The sequence below is a fragment of the Nansenia antarctica genome (assembly GCF_963989245.1).
Source record: "Nansenia antarctica genome assembly, chromosome: 20".
Lineage (NCBI taxonomy): Eukaryota > Metazoa > Chordata > Actinopteri > Argentiniformes > Microstomatidae > Nansenia > Nansenia antarctica.
The window spans coordinates 14,609,581-14,628,823 of record NC_137693.1 but is presented as its reverse complement, the minus strand read 5'-3'; the positions used below and the strand labels follow the sequence as shown (position 1 = coordinate 14,628,823).

The following is a 19,243-nucleotide window of genomic DNA, read 5'->3' as shown; positions in this document are numbered from 1 at the left end:
CCCCTCTGTCTGTGTTTGTGTTCCCCCAGGTCCTGATCGAGCACATTGGGAACCTGGACCGGGCCTATGAGTTTGCGGAGCGCTGTAACGAGCCAGCGGTGTGGAGTCAGCTGGCCAAGGCCCAGCTGCAGAAGGGCCTGGTGAAGGAGGCCATCGACTCCTACATCAAAGCAGACGACCCCTCCGCCTACATGGAGGTGGTGCAGGCGGCTGACCAGAGTGGTAAGGATGGTGGAGGATCGGGGGTATTACTGTCAGAGTTTGACATGGGCAGACAGGACAGCCAAATGACTCAGCTCCTCTCCTCCCCTCCCCTCCCCTCTCCTCTCCTCTCCCCTCCCCTCCTGGATCTTCTCTCCTCTCTCTTCCTCTCTTCTCTTCCCCTCCCCCCCTCTCCTCTCCTCTCCTCTCCTCTCCTCCCCTCTCCACTCCTCTCCCCTCCCCTCCCGTCCTCTCCTCTCCTCTCCTCTCCTCCCCTCCCCTCTCCTCTCCACTCCTTACTTATGTATTGAAGGGTTCTTTTTTAGCTATGTGAGCCACCGTAATAGGAATGAAGAAAAGCTGTATAGGTAAGGTGTGTTGCCCGGTCAGAGGCGGAAGTGATACCATGCCTGTATACCTGTGGTTTGTTCAGTAAAGCTACAGAGATATACAGAGATTTCGCCGCCTCTGCCTCCATTCTTTATTGGGAATTCTACGTCTAAAAAGGATATAGACATAACATTACTGATGTTACTGACAGAGAGAGAGAGAGAGAGAATTGTGTATCTTCAGAGGGAAATTTCAAGATTTATTGTTGCAGATCTATAATTATCTGTTGCACCACAGAGTGAATTGAAAACAAGAATACACAAGACAACATGTTAAAAGGAACACAGTTTCTCTGGAGCTGTGTGAATGGACAAGCTCATTAATTTGGAGATGAGAAGTTCTCCTCATACCAGCGGAGAAGCAGCTCTGAAGTGTTAGATCCTCCAGTTCAAGCTCTCTATTACATTCTGCCCCTCTTTACCCCAGAGCAGCTAGAACCAGCAGCCTGTCAATAGAAACAGGGTTCCCGCGCTGGTCTTCAAAAGCCTTTAAGTCTAAAATCCAGCAATCCGATTTATAAGGCCTAAGAAGGTCCCACATTTCAGTTGTTCGGTCTAAAAATGAGGTGCTAGGTCTTAAAAATGAGATCCTGCAAGGAAAACAGTCCGACCACATCCAAATCCCTAATTTCATCACCTCGAGGATGACAAAAAGCTACCAAATGGTGTTGCGAATAGGTCTAAAATTCTATTAATTCAAAAAAAAAGTCTTAAATTTGTAGGAAACTTGTAGGAACCCTGTAGAAAACAATGTCATAAGTTTTGTGGTTGCCTAACGACCACTGTGGTTTGTTGTATCAGGGAACTGGGAGGACCTGGTGAAGTTCCTGCAGATGGCTCGTAAGAAGGCCCGCGAGTCCTACGTGGAGACGGAGCTCATCTTCGCCCTGGCCAAGACCAACCGCCTGGCCGAGCTGGAGGAGTTCATTAACGGGCCCAACAACGCCCACATCCAACAGGTAAATAATAATAATTATAATAATAATAATACATTAGACTTACCGTATTTTCCGCACTATAAGGCGCACCGGATTATAAGGCGCACCTTCAATGAATGGCCTATTTTAGAACTGTTTTCATATACAGGGCGCACCGGATTATAAGGCGCATAGAATAGAAGATACTGCAGTCAAACGTTTGACTGGGGTTGCGTTATGCCCAAGCTCCACCTACTGCGTTGCGTCACCTCTCCATCGGTGTTGTGTCAACTTCCCGTTGTCCAAGCACCACCTGAGCGTTGTCACCGTCAACGTTCTACCTGCTCCACTGTCCAAAAATATATATTTTTCCACCTCAAGTATCAGCCGTTCGTCATCCATTTTTGCAACAAGCGTCAAGGACCTGTGGTGATTCACAGCTGACTCGCGTGAATAGCAATTCGCAATAGCTGCGACCACGAGATATAGAGTAGTTAGCTACAAGCATTTTCAATCTGCTATTATCTCTATTAGTGGACCACCCGCTGTGGTGATTTAACAGCTGATAAAAATACATCAAGTAGACTACAAACAGAGCAAAACAAGAAAACAACACCAGAAAACAACCAATAGGCTATACAATTATAACCAACAACCAATATGTGACAGCTCCTGGTGAAATGTGCAACGTAATTTTTCAGTTTGTACACATGCTTAAACTACAGATTGTAAGCTTTCAAATGATGTGTCATACATTCAAATCAGAGAAAGATTGAACACGACAGGCGTATTTGAATGTTGGTTCACCTCAAACACTGAATGGGAGAAAAGTGACTCTGAACGCAGCCACAGCTACGAACGCTGCTAACAAAACACATCGCTACGAACGTCTAAACTGTATTTTAATAACATGACAACATACTTGGAGAACATCGACATGCTAAAAACACATAACTACACATAACTAGATGAACACACAGTTCTTACTTTTGAACACGAGCTAAAACGAAAGTATGTTTACAAGTCAACCCTCCCTTACCGTTAGCCTCCGGCAAACGAGAATAATGAATCCAATACACACATTATAAGTGTTTAGTGATCGTTAAACTGTTGTTTATCGAGTGGGTACTTTAAAACTTCCAAGTTGAAAGCACCAAGAAGGACCGCCTCGAAATTCATCGATGTTCATGTCCCGTGCTAGCGCTGTTGCCTTCATTCGAATAGTGACTGTAGAGACGCTTCTACTTGCTGCTCTCTGTTCAACAACCCACTGTTCGAGTTTGTCCTCTAACTGTGGCCATCTCGCTTTGTTCCCTCGGAAACTCTGTTTAGTCTTCTTTACTTGGGGTCTTTATACACACACACAAGTGGTGTGGGACTGTGAGTAAGCACAGTACCGGTGTTTACTGATTACCGTAATGCTGCAAGCGGTGCGGCTTTGTAGTTTACCAGTCGTACTGAAACATTTTGACAGAGCGCCTTGTACAACCAGTATGGATCAACCAATTAACCAATTGATCCATATATAAGGCGCTCCGGATTATAAGGCGCACTGTCGTTTTTTAAAATTTTATTAAAGGCTTTTAAGTGCGCCTTATAGTGCGGAAAATACGGTATATAGCGCTTTTCTACACACTCAAAATACGCTTAAAAAAAAGAAAAGATCGGGTAGTAATAATAAAAAGAAACCAAAAATAAATAAATAAAAGTATAGGGGTCTAATTAATTTGTAGAAGACTAAATCTAAAGCTAAGTGTCTTTGTAGGACAATCTACTCTGTATACTGCGAGTCCTCTCTCGACCGGCATTTTTTTTTTAAATGCATTCTCTCCTCCCACGTCAAAGGTGGGCGACCGCTGCTACGACGAGAAAATGTACGACGCGGCCAAGCTACTGTACAACAACGTGTCCAACTTCGGGCGCCTGGCCTCCACCCTGGTGCACCTCGGGGAGTACCAGGCGGCGGTGGACGGGGCGCGCAAGGCCAACAGCACCCGCACATGGAAGGAGGTGTGCTTCGCCTGCGTGGACGGAAAGGAGTTCCGGCTGGCCCAGATGTGCGGTCTTCACATCGTCGTTCACGCCGATGAGCTGGAGGAGCTGATCAACTACTACCAGGTCAGTACTACAGGGGGCGGCACAGAGCGCATGAACATATTTACATTTTTACATTTTTGGCATTTAACAGACGCCTTATTCCTAAGCGACTTACAATCAATACATTTGACTAAGCAAGTGAATCATCAATCCACCAGTCGTAGCAGGAAGAGTAATCTAGCTCAGGCCAGGGGCCATTGGCAGTCTCAGTGATAGAAGGAAACGTTTTTTATTTTTTTATTTAGACACTGGAGAACAGAGAGACAGTACAAGGGGGGCAGTAGAAGTCATAGGGGACACAGTAAAGGGGAAATCGGGTGTCTCAGGAGACTCAGTGCTGGGGGGTAGTGGATGTCTCAGAGTCCCAGAGTCAATGAACATACAAGCACACGCTATTACAAACACCACAACACCCCCATGACAGACTGAGATCTGATGGATAGATAACCCCTCTCTCTCTCTCTCTCTCTCTCTCTCTCTCTCTCTCTCTCTCTCTCTCTCTCTCTCTCTTCCAGGACCGTGCTTACTTCGAGGAGCTGATCACCATGTTGGAGGCGGCCTTGGGGCTGGAGCGCGCTCACATGGGCATGTTCACCGAGCTGGCCATCCTCTACTCCAAATTCAAACCCCAGAAGATGAGGGAGCATCTGGAGCTCTTCTGGTCCAGAGTCAATATTCCAAAGGTAGGCAGATCTCTGAGAGGCAGTGGCCTGACGGCTGATGTGATCTAGACCGTTCTAGATGAACCTTCCCCTCAGTGTTAAAGAGGAACGTGCGGAGGACGTTCTAGATGAACCTTCCCCTCAGTGTTAAAGAGGAACGTGCGGAGGACTTGGGGTTACGTTATGGCGAAAGCAGACGCTTGATTTCCCAGCTCTGACAGACCTTGTGTTAAAGTCGTCCAAATCTAAGATATATCCGACAAATGAACACGAGACTGAACGATAAACTTGTGTAAGAATGTTTGCTGATGTCTGATTAGATGAAGCTTCTATAAAGATGAATGAATAGTGTATTTTTAAAAGTCCGACCAGATCCTCTTGAGTGACGGATGTCTGTGTTGCTCTCTGACAGGTGCTGAGGGCAGCTGAGCAGGCCCACCTGTGGGCGGAGCTGGTGTTCCTCTACGACAAGTACGAGGAGTTCGACAACGCCATCATCACCATGATGAACCACCCCACAGACGCCTGGAAGGAGGGCCAGTTCAAAGACATCATCACCAAGGTTACAATACCTCTACTGCAGCTGGCCTCAACCATTATAATAATAAATAATCATTCATTGTATTTATATAGCGCTTTTCCTGGGCTCAAATACGCTGAGAATCATCCCATCTCAATGTCACATGACATATACTCGTCAATCCACCATACCTTTTCATTTGTATTGTTAAACATAAGTCAATACTTTACTTTAGTTGAATACGTAACTTTTTCTTAGAACATTGCTCATTATACGATACACTAATATCGCCCTCTGTCTCCTCTGTGAACATCTCTAGGTGGCCAACGTGGAGTTGTATTACAAAGCAGTCCAGTACTATTTGGAGTTCAAGCCGTTGTTACTGAACGACCTTCTCATAGTGCTGTCTCCCAGACTCGATCACTCCCGCGCTGTCAACTTCTTCACCAAGGTGAGCCAAGGGTTTTCTATTCTCAGCTGCCAACACAGGGTCCAATTACCACAGCACCTGTGTGTAGTAGTTATAGTGAAAGCCAATGCTATAATGTCTTTCTATGCATATCTAACAAATGCATATCTGTTAACATCGGTTGTGATGTGAATCTGAAGTTGTGGTGTGTGTGTGTGTGTGTCCACAGGTGAAACAACTTCCTCTTGTCAAGCCCTACCTGCGGTCAGTACAGAACCACAACAACAAGCCTGTCAATGAAGCACTTAACAACCTCTTCATCACCGAGGAGGACTATCAGGTCAGGCTCGAGACATTAAATCTGTCTCTTCTTAGATACTTAAAAACATGAGACTTTGGCCTCTGAAAAACCAGAAGCAACTCTTCTCCTTCCTCTTTTCTCACGGTGTCTCCTTGTCTCCTCTCCTCCCAGGCTCTGAGGACATCTATAGATGCTTACGACAACTTTGACAACATCACCCTCGCCCAGCGCCTGGAGAAGCACGAGCTGATTGAGTTCAGGAGAATCGCTGCTTACCTCTTCAAGGGCAACAACCGCTGGAAACAGAGTGTGGAGCTCTGCAAGAAGGACAAACTGTACAAGGTATTCCCCCCCGCCGACTAAGGCCTCTGTCCTCCCACTGAACTGTTTCATCTTCACAGCATGGACCGGAATTAACTCAGCTGTTAGGAAGAGAGCAATGGTCATTGGGAAATAGTACAGCGTCACTACCCAACAAGCTCTGCATGTACATTAGTAAATAATCTAAACGGCTTGTTAACATACAGGCTGCCACAGTAATTCTTCAGTTTTTCGACAAATTGTAAGCTTTCAAATGATGTGCCATGCATTGAAATCTCCAAATATTTGAAGAAGATATGCTTCTGTGAATGTTGGTACACCTGAAATCTGAGGTCACAGTCCCGATCCAATCACCTTAGCAAAGAAACCCACGGCAGGGGTGCAGAACAGCGTCTCATGAACTCAGCATCGCACATGAACGGCTTCTCTCCGTTCTCTGTCACTCCTCCCTCCCAGGTGGGAAATCAACACTCATGACACCTGCCAACAGCCAAGCCACTCCCCCAAGTACCCTGGGTAGCCAATCACCATAACCCACTGAGTTTACGATAACAGACATAGTTGTGCCGTGCCACTAGGATCTAACAGATAAAATCACAGCCAGATGGTGAACACTAGGGTTAGGGTTAGGGTTAGGGTCTCTAAATTCTTCCTTATGATACCATGTCCTCTTCACCAGAGCTTCACTAGAACAGCCATGAGGGGTCATTTGACCCTGTGAGTATTTTTTTAAATATATCTTTGCACTCGATCAAATTTCAGTACCCTCCCTTCATGACTTTTCCTAGATATGTGCGTTCTACTACCCAGTATCCTTACATTTTCAAAATCACATCAGGATAAGCTAGTATAACGCTATTTTGCCGTTTCTTCTGTGTAGGAGGCAGGCTAATCGACAAGGTGGCCAACTAGTGGTCGTTGTGTGTAAATAGCAGCTTTCCATTCTAAAGACTATGGTCGTTTGACCCCCCAAGGCAGCTCTTATAGTAGGTAAGCTATTCTAGTGTTAACCTCCTATGTGTCTGTCCTGTCTCTTTCTCCCAATCTCCCAGGATGCCATGCAGTACGCGTCAGAGTCCAAGGACACGGAGCTGGCGGAGGAGCTGCTGGCGTGGTTCCTGCAGGAGGACAAGAAGGAGTGCTTCGCCGCCTGCCTCTTCACCTGCTACGACCTGCTGCGGCCAGACGTGGTCCTGGAGACGGCCTGGAGGCACAACATCATGGACTTCTCCATGCCCTACTTCATCCAGGTCATGAGGGAGTACCTCTCCAAGGTGGGTCTGGCCCGGGACAGTCTGACCCGCTAACAGTCTGACCCGCTAACAGTCTGTTTTGCGGGGGTATCACATTCTCGTGATCTCGGGAGATGTAGCTGAGATGTGCGTCTGTCTGCCAGCGGTCATCAGACTCTCTTATAGCCAGTTAGTGCACTCTGTACTCTGCGACACGCCTTTTCTGTTCATTCCTATCAACTTTTTCCTTTTTGTTTTTTGCGCCTTTGCTCCTCTGTTGTTTGTGTTTTGAGGCAAACCCTTTTAGCTGCTACGCCTACTTAACTTACGCTTACGTCATTAGTTTGAGTTCTGTTTTCTTTTTTCTTTTTAATCATTTTTAGCGGCTTTATTTGAACCTTTTCCCTGGAGGAGACAGCGATGGGTCTTGGGTAGTGCTCTGACTCTGAGGAGATGATGAACCTTTTCCCTGGAGGAGACAGCGATGGGTCTTGGGTAGTGCTCTGACTCTGAGGAGATGAACCTTTTCCCTGGAGGAGACAGCGATGGGTCTTGGGTAGTGCTCTGACTCTGAGGAGATGATGCTCATCAGAAAGGTGGCATTTATGGAAGGCAAACAATACATAAACAAACAAGATGTGCTATAGCTAACATACAACTTTAATCAGGGTTCCCTCGCTGGTCTTAAAAAGCCTTAAAGTCTTAAATCCAGCAATCCAATTTATAAGGCCTAAAAAGGTCTCAAATGTCAGTTATTCTGTCTAAAAATGAGGTGCTAGGTCTAGAAAATGAGATCCTGCAAGGAAATCAGTCCGACTACATCTATTTACGAGGAAATGAATCAAGCTGGAACCAAAAAAAAGCCAATTCGCTTCCTTTTTTGTCTGTATGGCAGTGAAATCCCTAATTTCATCACCTCGAGGATGACAAAAAGCAATCATATGGTGTCGCGAATAGGTCTAAAATCATATCAAAATAGGTCTTTAAAAGGTCTTAAATTTGACTTAAATTTGAAACTTGTAGGAATCCTGTTAATAGTGTGCATTTCAAGTTGTATGTTAGCTATAGTGTGTCTTGTTTGTTTATGCATTGTTTGCCTTCCATAAATGCTACCTTTCAAACGCTCTCTAGTCCCCCTCTAGAATCCCGTAGTTTGTTTACTGATAGTGAAGCCCCGAGTAGAGCTTGTCATTGGATGCTGCGTCTGCATGCGAGGCTGCTGTGATGAGTCAGCATGTCCCTGCACATCTGAACAACAGTACAGCAGCAGCTAGAGCCAACGCTTTGTAGAGTATACTAGCTGTATACTTCGCTGCTGAGTTGCATTAGCAGGCTGCTGCTCAGCTCAATGTTATTTAAGTGGGACAGAGTTTAGTGTTAACTGTATACATTTAGTAATGTACAGTTTTTAAAAGGTATTTATAGTTGTTTTATGTTAAGCTAACCCTAAAAAAAATCTGAAGTATTATCAGTTCGTTATGAACCGGACAATCAGAGTTTTTCAGAGGAAATGTCAGACTTTATTTTAGTTAGGAGTGTGTTACTGTCTTTACTTTTGTGCATTCTTTCTTTGTATGTACTATTGGTATGGTCTGTTTCCCCCTGCTCTCACTCTCTCTGCTCTATGGGAAACACAGTTAGATTTTTATTTTCTAAGCTGCTTCTTGAATTCCCTTCCAGGTTGATGCAATTAAGGAAAAGGTGAAAGTCGATTCCTATATTCCATCTCTCTCTCTCTCTTTAATTTGTGTCCGTTTAACCTGGAGGACTGCAACCTCAGGAATCTGCATGAGTTGTTTTATTTTAATTCTCCCCTACGTTACACTGCTGCTTTTACAAAGACACACACACACACACACACACACTCACACACACACACACACACACACACACACACGCACCAGGTAGTGCCTTCCCTGATGTTCCTTGGCCTGACTGTGACCGGCCAGGGTGATACAGTAGTCAAGCTCTCCAGTAGACCTGTAGTCACTAATAAAACCTTGTAGCCTGAGGAAGTCTGTCAACAATGCCAGTCTACCATTGGTTTACAGTCCTGACTCTAAACATGCTCTTTAAGACTCTAAAGAGTTTGAGGGGAAAGACCATTCTGTTTGAACCCCCTGTAGTCAGCCCTCTGTCGTCAGCCCTAGTCCATCAGCACATGCTTGAGGACTGCAAACCAGTGGTAGACTGCATGTAACTATGTTACTAAAACTATAAGCCCAGAAATGCATTTTATGAAGTTTGTGAAGAGAATGCGCTTTTTCTGAAGTTTTAATAGTGGTGACATGTTTGAGGAGCTTTCTTCATGAAAATATTATTCTACATTTAAAAATAATAATAATAATAATAATAATAATAATATATTATTCTCCAAATGCAGCTGGCATTGAAACTGTAGAGACAGGTTGTAACGGAACCAACCTTTGTTAACGAATGCCCTGAAGTTAATATTCCATGAGTAGCTATTGCAAAGTGCATTCCTTCACAGACCTTTTACGCTGTGTCCAAGAGAAGGACTGTATGAGTGAATGTATCTATGTATGTCTATGTATGTGTGTGAAAAATGGGTATTAGTAACTGCACATTGGGAAATGTTCTCTGGTTGAAAACCGCGCATGTGAGCTCCTGCCAATGAGGGGGCAGCGCTGCGAGGCTGGGAGGCGTGTCTGCTGGCTGTGCCTTGCTTTCGACGGGAGGCCTCTGGGCTGTATGAATCATCCTGTCACTTCCTCTGCGCTTAGCTACTTCTGCCTCTTTTTCATGCACATATCTTTAACCCAACTGCTTAACCCAACTAGCATGTAACTCTTCTTTCAATGAAGCCTTCCGCTTGTTAGGATTTGGTGGAAAGAGACTTTCTGAACAGAACTTAATGTTTTTTAAGTATGGAGGGAACTGAACCCACTTTTCATTAGAAGAGCGAAGGTTAGTCTGGGGCGAAAAGTAGACATGTTCATATGGCTGACCCTGCTGAGCAGATCCAGGCATGAACGCCAACGACAACTAAAAGTTGGAGTTAGATCAGATATCTGGCACCGCTTTCCCTATGCAGCACGCATCTCACTTTTTACTGCCTCTTTCAAACCCAATTAAGTTCTCTTGCTAATAACTCTTGGAAATCTGCCATACCTCACTATGCTTTTAGAGATAAAGTTTCCACTCACACGATTGGCTGGTAATTTGAGCTAGAAACAGAGAATGTTTAGTTTTTTGGAGACTACAAGAGTGTGTAAAACAGATTATTTGTGAAATATCACCTTTTTTTCCCCCATGGTTTTGTTTTCAGTTAGTTCAGTTAGCGTTGTTACTTCAACATCACAGAGGATAGGAAAGGATACACCTGGTGGTTAAATACTGGTGCCTGAACCTTCCTCTTGAGTGAAGGGTGTTTAGTCTACCTAGTCAGACTTTGTCATAGCCCTAGGGTTATTCCATACTTAACATGGGTTTGGTTCTCTACATACCAATCAATCCTGAAAAAGTCCAACTAAAGATTGGTGGCTAAATGGAGGGACCAACGTCCAATCAGTGTTATTTTTCTGTCACAGCAAATCATGGTGGTCATCACTCGCTTGACACATCACTTGACCTCATTTCTGTGTGACTTTCGGGGCAGCTCACAGCAGCCTCGTACGATGTGTTAGCAAGGTCACCTTGAATGACGCACACCATTCACACAACCCTGTCTGGAACGGTCCTATCCATCAATCACTTTAACATATTAATTCTACTACTAGATACAGAACAGTCAATGAAACCTCTTCCAGCACGTCTCGTCATAGCTGCCCTGCCTGTAGCTGTGTGTTAATGTATTAATCCTCCCCCCCCCACACATGTTTCAGGTGGACAAACTGGAGACCTCAGAGTCCCTAAGGAAAGAGGAGGAGCAGGCGACAGAGACACAACCCATCGTCTACGGTAAGACCTGTCATATCATCACTACCAACAGCTGCTGTCTGACTGACTGACTGACTGACTGACTGACTGTGGAGATGTTTCATATTACATCCTGGTGTCACATGACGTTGTGAAGGGCCTTTACTATGAGAAGGCCCTGAGAAGCAGTTTGATGGCGTGGGTGTAGAGGCGTGCGTGTGTTAACCCCCTCCTCTCTCTGTGTGTCTGTGTGCTCCAGGCACACCCCAGCTGATGCTGACTGCAGGCCCCACGGTCCCCGTGGCCCCCCAGCAGGCGTACGGCTACGGTTACCAGGCACCGGCGGGCTACGGCCAGGCCCCCCAGGCCCAGCCCGGCTTCGGATACAGCATGTAAGGCCCTCGCAGCGCGGAGCCATCCATCCATCTCTCCCCCAGTCCTTCACCAGCCCATTACCGTCTTCTACTCACCACAGGGGATACAAACGAGCAGTTATTCTTTTTTAATTATTGTTATTATCGTTGCTGTTTTTTTTTCTTTTCTTTTTTTTTTCTTTCTTTCTTTCCTTTCAAAAGAAACTGTCATGAAGGACTCCATTTTATTTCTATTGTCAAAGAAAAAGATTGGATCACAAGGATTAATTTTTTTCACATTCCATATATTTACTAGAATTAAGTTTTTTGTCTATTTTATTTTAATGGGGAATGGCTTATGTACAATGAGGAGGGCTTGTGGGAAGAGCGAGTCCTCTTCTTAATTAAAAAAAAAAAGGTCTGTCGTGAAGCATCTGATTTGCACTCTGTAGTGAGAAGAAACTAATGTAGAATCTCTTCATTTTGATGTGTGTGAGCAGCTTGTTCTGTCCGTCTGTAAAATGCATTTAATTATTGTATATTCAGAAACGAAAAAAAAGCTACGATGTTCTTCTATATTTGAACATGAGACTGCCGCTTCCATGACCACAAACTAGAAACACTACGTATTACCAGTGATGTCCTACACAGGGGGGCTGTGTAGCTCTAGAGAAAACGAGAGATTATTTTAAATGCATACAGACAAAGATTTTCCAAAAGTGAGTTTTATCCTTCCTCCCCAACCAATCCTATGCAGGGTCTCCAGTCAGACTGTATAGAGAAGTCGGTGTCTTTTGCGTTCAACTCTGCGTGTAACAGATGACCTTTCCTTGTGCTGTCAGCAGTGCTTTTGTGTGGGACCATTCCATTTGAGGAGGGATCATTAAAGAACCCCTATTCTTCATACCTGTGTGTATTTTACTAACCTGCCCCCTACCTTGTGCTGCGGTGTGTGTATGCTGGATATCGTGGTGTTCTAGGTCACTGTGCTTGTGTGTACAGAAGAGAGAATATACAACCTAATAACCTTGATGTCCTGCCAGGTTTATTTCTTTCTTTTTCAGTTTGCCCCCCCCTGATCTAATAGAGAATTAAATCACAGGACTGTGGTAATTTGGTGTTTTTATCGAAGGCTTGCGTGTGAACAAGAAATCAATCATTAACTCTCTCTACCCTAAACAAATGACTTTAGATTAAGTGTGCACTTAAAATAGTCGATTGTGCATAATCTGGATCATGATGAATGAAATGGCGGTTTTCTTTTCCACATAAAATAAAGGCTTCTTGTTTGTCAAGAAAAGTCTGGTCTTGTCCCTCCTGTATGTCACTACGTATTGCTTTTGTTTATTGCACTTACTGTATGATGAATCTTCAAGGCGCGCGACACTTATTTACGTGGCATACCCAGTTGAAGTTCATACTGCTATGGGATGCTCAGTGGTCTGCTTGACAAGTGACTGCAGTACTGTGATATGGAACCAGTCCTCAAGTGGTATTGTAGTATCTCCCACAATGTTGTAGCATTTTCACTTGGTCAAAGAATAATACGTTATATCGCTGTTTCCTAATCAATTATAGATGTACTATTAAAATTTAATTTTTATTATGTAAATGTTTAGTTCACATGATGTATGTTGTTTCACAAGGTCATCCAGTTGTCTTCGTATTCATTTACTGTGCTGTAACAAAATCACCGTAGCTGACTAAAAACATGACAGGCGTTATAGGCACAGCGGTGGCTCTGCTCTGACCTTACCAGCTACCAACACTACACACCTGGGGCCCCCAGGCTGGGGGTCGGGGATGTTACCTGTCTACACACCTGGGGGTCGGGGATGTTACCTGTCCAAAAAATGATGGGGATGGGGGGGGCAGAGAACTCCTTGATTACGCACATACCATTCTGACGTTATCGAAAGATTAAAAGGATTTTGATGTTTGTCTTAACATATATTTTTTGGGGGAAATGGTTGTATGTTGATATACTTAGAACATGGATTTTCATCGATGTTCACTGGAGGGGACTTTAAGGTGACATTATACATAAACATAAACATACTCTTAATAACATGTATGAGATCATTGTCACAGGCCTACATTGTAATTCTAGTCAATGCCATCGCTACTTGTCAAAGTCTTTGAAACTTTGCCAAAAAAACAACTATCTCTGGCAGAGAAATGGTAAATTCCTTGAATATATATTATTTATATTATTATTATTATTTATATTATATATAATTATTCTCATGTAGTCCTACATATTCTCACAGTCCAGAGAATAGCCTACCTCTCGGTTTCACACAACAAAACTGTTTTGAAACGTTCGGAGGTTTCTCAATGAAATGGCATGTATTTGTATATCTATTAAGTGCCAGCCAGCACAAATGTAGTTGTATTTACAGATTGAATAGCTGCTCCATACTAAGCTATTAACCCGAACCCACCCAGAAGCGCAGTAATGGGCCCGTTGCGCACCTGCCTTGCCCACTGGTTTTACGCACTGACATGTTTCACTCAAACTTGCACTGCCAATTTGTCTCGTATACAATTCTTACAGACATTAGTGTATAAAGACATGAAAATAAAATAGCAAATGGATGTTACTGGATACTAAATATATTCTCTCTTATTTTCCATTTTGCAAGTGACAGTATTAGGAGCGGCGTGTTTAAAGCTCATGGTGTTGTGTGTGCATCATTTGATAAGGACCTACTACTACTTTGTAAAGCAATTTTGCGAAGACTTATTTTACTGTAGCTAAGTGTGTCACTAATAGAATTCCATAGAAATCCTTGATTGCGTAAAGCTCCATAATCGAATGATGCAGTTGCGATGAATCCGAATCAATACAATCCAGACGCTCCTCATAGCTTCTGGAGAACTCCAGACATCAGTTCTTCTCTGCTCGCAGACAGGACAGTCCCGCAGACAAACTTACATTTTACAATATTAATTACGGACGACAATGGACGACCATGACCTTTCAGGTGAGAATACGAAACTATCATTCAAATTGTAGTTTTGAAAATGCAGACATGTATTGAAAATGTAAGCCTTGGCTTGTGTTAAAATGTAGGTGAAATTGGCTCAAATCACTGTATACTGATTTTCCTGTTACCAAGCAACACAATAAACAAATACTATTACATATCTCATGCATTGGTGTTCATTATTAATGGTTTTAAAATACTTTGTGTAGTTGAAGGGAGGAAGAAAGGAGGTTGACGCGTCCGGGGCCTTTGGAGAGCCATTAGAAGATGTGGAGGAAAAGACAAACCTGTAAGCAGTGTTTTGGTTTGAATAACAACACTGTTATTGTCTGTTCCACTGTTGTACCGTTTAGTCTCATCGTCTTCTTTTGTCATGTATATAAAGTATGTATCGATGTCATGCTTGGTTGATACTGTTATCATCAGTGTGGACAAACTGTGTATATGGAAATGTGATGTGAAGAACGTGTATAGTTGTTGTATAGAGTAGCTGGGATAACCAGTAAAAAGCTTCTTTTCTTTCTAAGGCTGAACTCGTCTCGACAGGAGCGGAGGACAGCCAGAGCGTTGAGAGCATCTCCTCAGGACATAGTCCAGGGGCAGAGGACATCTCCTCAGGACATAGTCCAGGGGCAGAGGACATCTCCTCAGGACATAGTCCAGGGGCAGAGGACATCTCCTCAGATGCAGAGCTGCAGCTTTGTCTTCTGTTATCTCTTATCTTTTACACTCTTGCATCAGTAGATTCATTATCGTAGATTAGATCAAATTCAACCATAAATGCAGAGGGGCACCTCATAAATCAGTGTGTGTGTGTGATGCCTTCATTCAAATGTGGTATGTTTATGATAAAGCATCTGACATGGTAAACATACTCTTCATAACATATGAGAAAAGTGTTACAGGCCTACATTGTCATTAGCGTTAATTCCATCGCTACTTGTCAAAGTATTCTCACTCAGATAAGCTGAAAGCAGCATTAGCAAACAGTCCAGGGAATACATCTCGGATTCACGTATAACAAACCTGTTCGAAACGTTCAGAGATTTCTCAACAGGATGGTATGTATTTAGCATACTGTTCGTAAGCAATTAATCCAAAACCACACAGAAGCACAATATTGGGCCTGTTGACGCCTTGTCCACTGTTTTTACGCACTGACATTTTTCACTCAGAAAGTTGGCCAAACTTGCACTGCCAACTTGTCTCGCATACAATTCTTATGTGGACATTATTAGTTTAGAAAGACAGATGGATGTTATTGGATACCAGCCTAATCAATAATGTAACAAAGTCTCCCTACAATGTCCTATTTTCCATTTCGCAAGCTTAAGTAGGGGCGGCGTTTTTAAAGCCCATGATGTGTGAGTGTGGGCCAACAGCTGCATCATTTGATGGGCCTTAGATACTACTTTTCAAAGCAATTTTGCAGAGACCTCTTTTACTGTATATAAATGTGTCACTAATAGAAATCCTTGATTGCTTAATGCTACGTAATCAAATGTTGCAGTTGTGAGGAATCCGAATCCATATCTTCGATACCCCATAGCGTACTTACACACCATTTTCTGAACAACATACAAGTTTGGTTTTCTGTACTGATTTCAGACAGTATCTGACAGTATCTTGACCAAATACAGAATTATTGACAGATCAAAGATCCAAGCACATTTTTCCATATCGGCTTATTTTATGACCAGAAAAGGTGATGACAACAGTTTGGACCTTTAATGAATTATACAGTTCCCTCATGCTCACTTCCTACTGTAAAAAACAAACAACAACCTTGGACTGGGTAGGTCAATTCTGTACACAGATCAACTAACTAATTTGGCGAGTAGGGCTAGATCTAATACAGTTTCAAGTGTCCAGTGACCTTGTCCACCAGATCAGCTGGCCCAGGACCGACCCCGAGCACGGTGCGTGACCCAGGTGCAATCTGGGTTCTCCCTGCGTCCTGGATCAGACTGACGGGCAGCCCGACCTCTTTGGCATGGGTTAGCAGTTCTAGTAGACTATCTTCATCTGGGGTCTTGACCACCACCTTGGGCTGGCCGCAATATTCCCATTGTTTCAGGAGCTCGGGGTTCCTGCGCTGGACCTGTTTGTAGGCGGACACAGCGGCATGGGAGCACTGGGCAGCCACCTTGCCCTTCCCCATCTTCAAGTCGGTTCGAACCACGAGGATCATCTTGAACTCCCCGCCTTCCCCCATGACGTTCGTCTCACTCCCGCTGCCGTTCCCGACAGCTGCAGCGACGCCCCTGGAAGACTTGCCGAACCGAGCTCTGAAATGCCACCCTAGGCAAAGTCCACAGCCCACTCCTGCCAGGATACCCATGGCTATCTGGCCGTACAGGGCGGAATCCATGTCGAGACCTGTCAAACCTGTGAATTGATAGAAAATAGTTTTATATAGTTTTAAATAAACTTAGACCCCTAGGTCTTGTTCACCCGGAGTGTCAAAGTATTTCCCTACGGGCGTGTGCAGTGAACAACCCTTTTCTACAGTGTGTAGCCTATGGTGTGCAGTGAACAACCCTTTTCTACAGTGTGTAGCCTATGGTGTGCAGTGAATATAACACCTGCCCTGGTAACAATAACTGAGGTTCTTTGGAGAGAGGTCAATGTGGGCCTGGATTGTGAACTAATGTAATACAACTCTTTTCTATTTAAAGTACATTCTCAACTGTCATTCTTATGCTAGGGACCTATATGGTGGGTGTAACATAAATGATCGCTTATCATCCAATTCACGCCTGTCAGGTTGAATCGGCCCACTGGACAGGCTATATCATGTAAGGGATAACCCATGTGTCATTAAGGGATAACCCATGTGTCATTAATTAAGAGATATAACCCATGTGGCATTAAGGGATAACCCATGTGTCATGTAAGGGATATAACCCATGTGTCATGTAAGGGATAACCCATGTGTCATGTGAGGGATAACCCATGTGCTCTTTTTGATAACTAATCATGATCGGTGTTGAACATCTCCTGTATAGCTGCGGAAACATCATACTCAGGGCTGCCAAGTTTCGTGAGACTTGGCAGCCCTGATCATACTTGTTTCAAACTGTTGTTTGACCATTTCCGAAGTGGTGGTTGACTACACCCAACTATTCACAAGGGACGGGATCACATTCACATCGACACAATCTGTACTTTTAGTTTAAGAAAGGAAACTGTACCTCTTCAGCTGCCGGATCAACGTGTTGGCGACTTCATCTGTTTTCCTCGTGTCGCTTCCTGATGACGTCAAGAGAAAAAAAAGTACGTCCCTGCTCCTCCAGAGACCGAAGAATAAATAAATATAGAAATGTATTTCGTTATACTGTGTGTATTCATTCATTTGTTTGTTCATACATTCATTTATGTGTATATATATTTATTGTTAATTTTGACAGACTTGGTTAGTTCTCTGACATAGTTCTCTGTCCTCTGAGCTCCAACTGTTATTCATAAGAAATGTCAGTCTGTCTGTCAGCGGAGAAACACTGTGATCATTTCTATTTCATATGTCCCAGCAAGATCACAATGTTTAAATGAAAATCATTATGGTCCGATTAATTAATTAATTGTGTGTCCAACAGTAAATTCCATTTAAGTATTGCATATTACCAGTCAGTCCAATCCGAAAATATGTAACAGCAATAAGTGGAGATATATCCGAGTACATGGAATTAAGTGAACACGTTGCTTGTCCTGGTAGCCTATCTGTCAGGGGTCCTGTGCCGCCTAGAGAAGGACTCAGAACACAGAACACCTTCTCCAAAACACCATGAGACGGTATGCTTTACCTGCTTTAGTAATCTGAACATCCCCGTTATTTATCAAATCGTGACGTTAGAATTATAAGGTTCTATCTCCATTTTTGTCAAATTTTAGTTTTTTACATAGTCTGATCCATTAGGTGTTTATTAATGCCTGTGTGGTGTTATTTTTAAAATGTTGACATTTTTGAGTTAGTTATTCATAAAATACAAAGGTTCCATCTCACAGAACATAATGGAATGTCAAAACGTTGACGCTCAATATCTCTGAACTGCCCTAGACGGAGATAGAACCTTATCATTCTAAGCTCACCAAATATAAAATGCTTGTTTATTGCACACGATTCCTATTGGTCTGTGGTCAGTGCGTTAGCGGAAGTACACAGAGAACAGGTCTGGTTCCTGCTGCAGGCTGCGGCGTGTGACAGCTCACTGGAGAGAAGGTAGGGACATGTCTGTCTGTCTGTCTGTCTGTCTGTCTGTCTGGAGAGAAGGTAGGGACATGTCTGGAGAGAAGGTAGGGACATGTCTGTCTGTCTGTCTGTCTGTCTGTCTGGAGAGAAGGTAGGGACATGTCTGTCTGTCTGTCTGTCTGTCTGTCTGTCTGTCTGTCTGTCTGGAGAGAAGGTAGGGACATGTCTGGAGAGAAGGTAGGGACATGTCTGTCTGTCTGTCTGTCTGTCTGGAGAGAAGGTAGGGACATGTCTGTATGTCTGTATGTCTGTCTGTCTGTCTGTCTGTCTGTCTGTCTGGAGAGAAGGTAGGGACATGTATGTACTGAAGAGAAGGTAGGGACATGTATGTACTGAAGAGAAGGTAGGGACATGTCTGTCTGTCTGTCTGTCTGGAGAGAAGGTAGGGACATGTATGTACTGAAGAGAAGGTAGGGACATGTCTGTCTGTCTGTCTGTCTGTCTGTCTGTCTGTCTGGAGAGAAGGTAGGGACATGTCTGTACTGAAGAGAAGGTAGGGACATGTCTGTACTGAAGAGAAGGTAGGGACATGTCTGTACTGAAGAGAAGAGAAGGTAGGGACATGTCTGTACTGAAGAGAAGGTAGGGACATGTCTGTACTGTAGAGAAGGTAGGGACATGTCTGTACTGAAGAGAAGGTAGGGACATGTCTGTACTGAAGAGAAGGTAGGGACATGTCTGTACTGGAGAGAAGGTAGGGACATGTCTGTACTGAAGAGAAGG

General features: G+C 43.8%; 2 protein-coding genes across 4 annotated transcripts in view; one reads left to right on the top strand and one right to left on the bottom strand.

Annotated features, from left to right (window-relative positions):
- The window catches only part of cltca (clathrin, heavy chain a (Hc)), a 52,286-nt gene extending 39,975 nt beyond the window's left edge, over nucleotides 1–12,311 (top strand). For 2 of the 3 annotated variants that reach the window (XM_080549829.1, XM_080549827.1), the window contains 11 exons: nucleotides 30–222; nucleotides 1,392–1,549; nucleotides 3,353–3,625; nucleotides 4,120–4,287; nucleotides 4,679–4,828; nucleotides 5,106–5,237; nucleotides 5,425–5,535; nucleotides 5,668–5,838; nucleotides 6,870–7,091; nucleotides 10,895–10,970; nucleotides 11,188–12,311. In XM_080549829.1, coding sequence (XP_080405955.1) covers nucleotides 30–222; nucleotides 1,392–1,549; nucleotides 3,353–3,625; nucleotides 4,120–4,287; nucleotides 4,679–4,828; nucleotides 5,106–5,237; nucleotides 5,425–5,535; nucleotides 5,668–5,838; nucleotides 6,870–7,091; nucleotides 10,895–10,970; nucleotides 11,188–11,324 — 1,791 coding nt within the window. In that variant the 3' untranslated portion in view covers nucleotides 11,325–12,311. Of the gene's footprint in view, nucleotides 1–29; nucleotides 223–1,391; nucleotides 1,550–3,352; nucleotides 3,626–4,119; nucleotides 4,288–4,678; nucleotides 4,829–5,105; nucleotides 5,238–5,424; nucleotides 5,536–5,667; nucleotides 5,839–6,869; nucleotides 7,092–8,729; nucleotides 8,751–10,894; nucleotides 10,971–11,187 lie in introns of all 3 variants that reach the window. The other variant, XM_080549828.1, reaches the window with a different exon arrangement.
- A 3,673-nt stretch (nucleotides 12,312–15,984) lies between these two features.
- ptrh2 (peptidyl-tRNA hydrolase 2) lies at nucleotides 15,985–17,524 on the bottom strand. Its single transcript, XM_080549823.1, has 2 exons — nucleotides 17,466–17,524; nucleotides 15,985–16,659 (listed from the first exon to the last, which is right to left on the bottom strand). The coding sequence occupies exon 2, from the start codon at nucleotides 16,640–16,642 to the stop codon at nucleotides 16,121–16,123; it is 522 nt and encodes a 173-aa protein (XP_080405949.1). The 5' UTR covers nucleotides 16,643–16,659; nucleotides 17,466–17,524; the 3' UTR covers nucleotides 15,985–16,120.
- Between the last annotated feature and the right edge of the window lie 1,719 nt (nucleotides 17,525–19,243).

Excerpts from the sequence above, each read along its gene's own strand:
- ptrh2 (XM_080549823.1), bottom strand. The coding sequence starts at position 16,642 with ATGGATTCCGCCCTGTACGGCCAGATAGCCATGGGTATCCTGGCAGGA.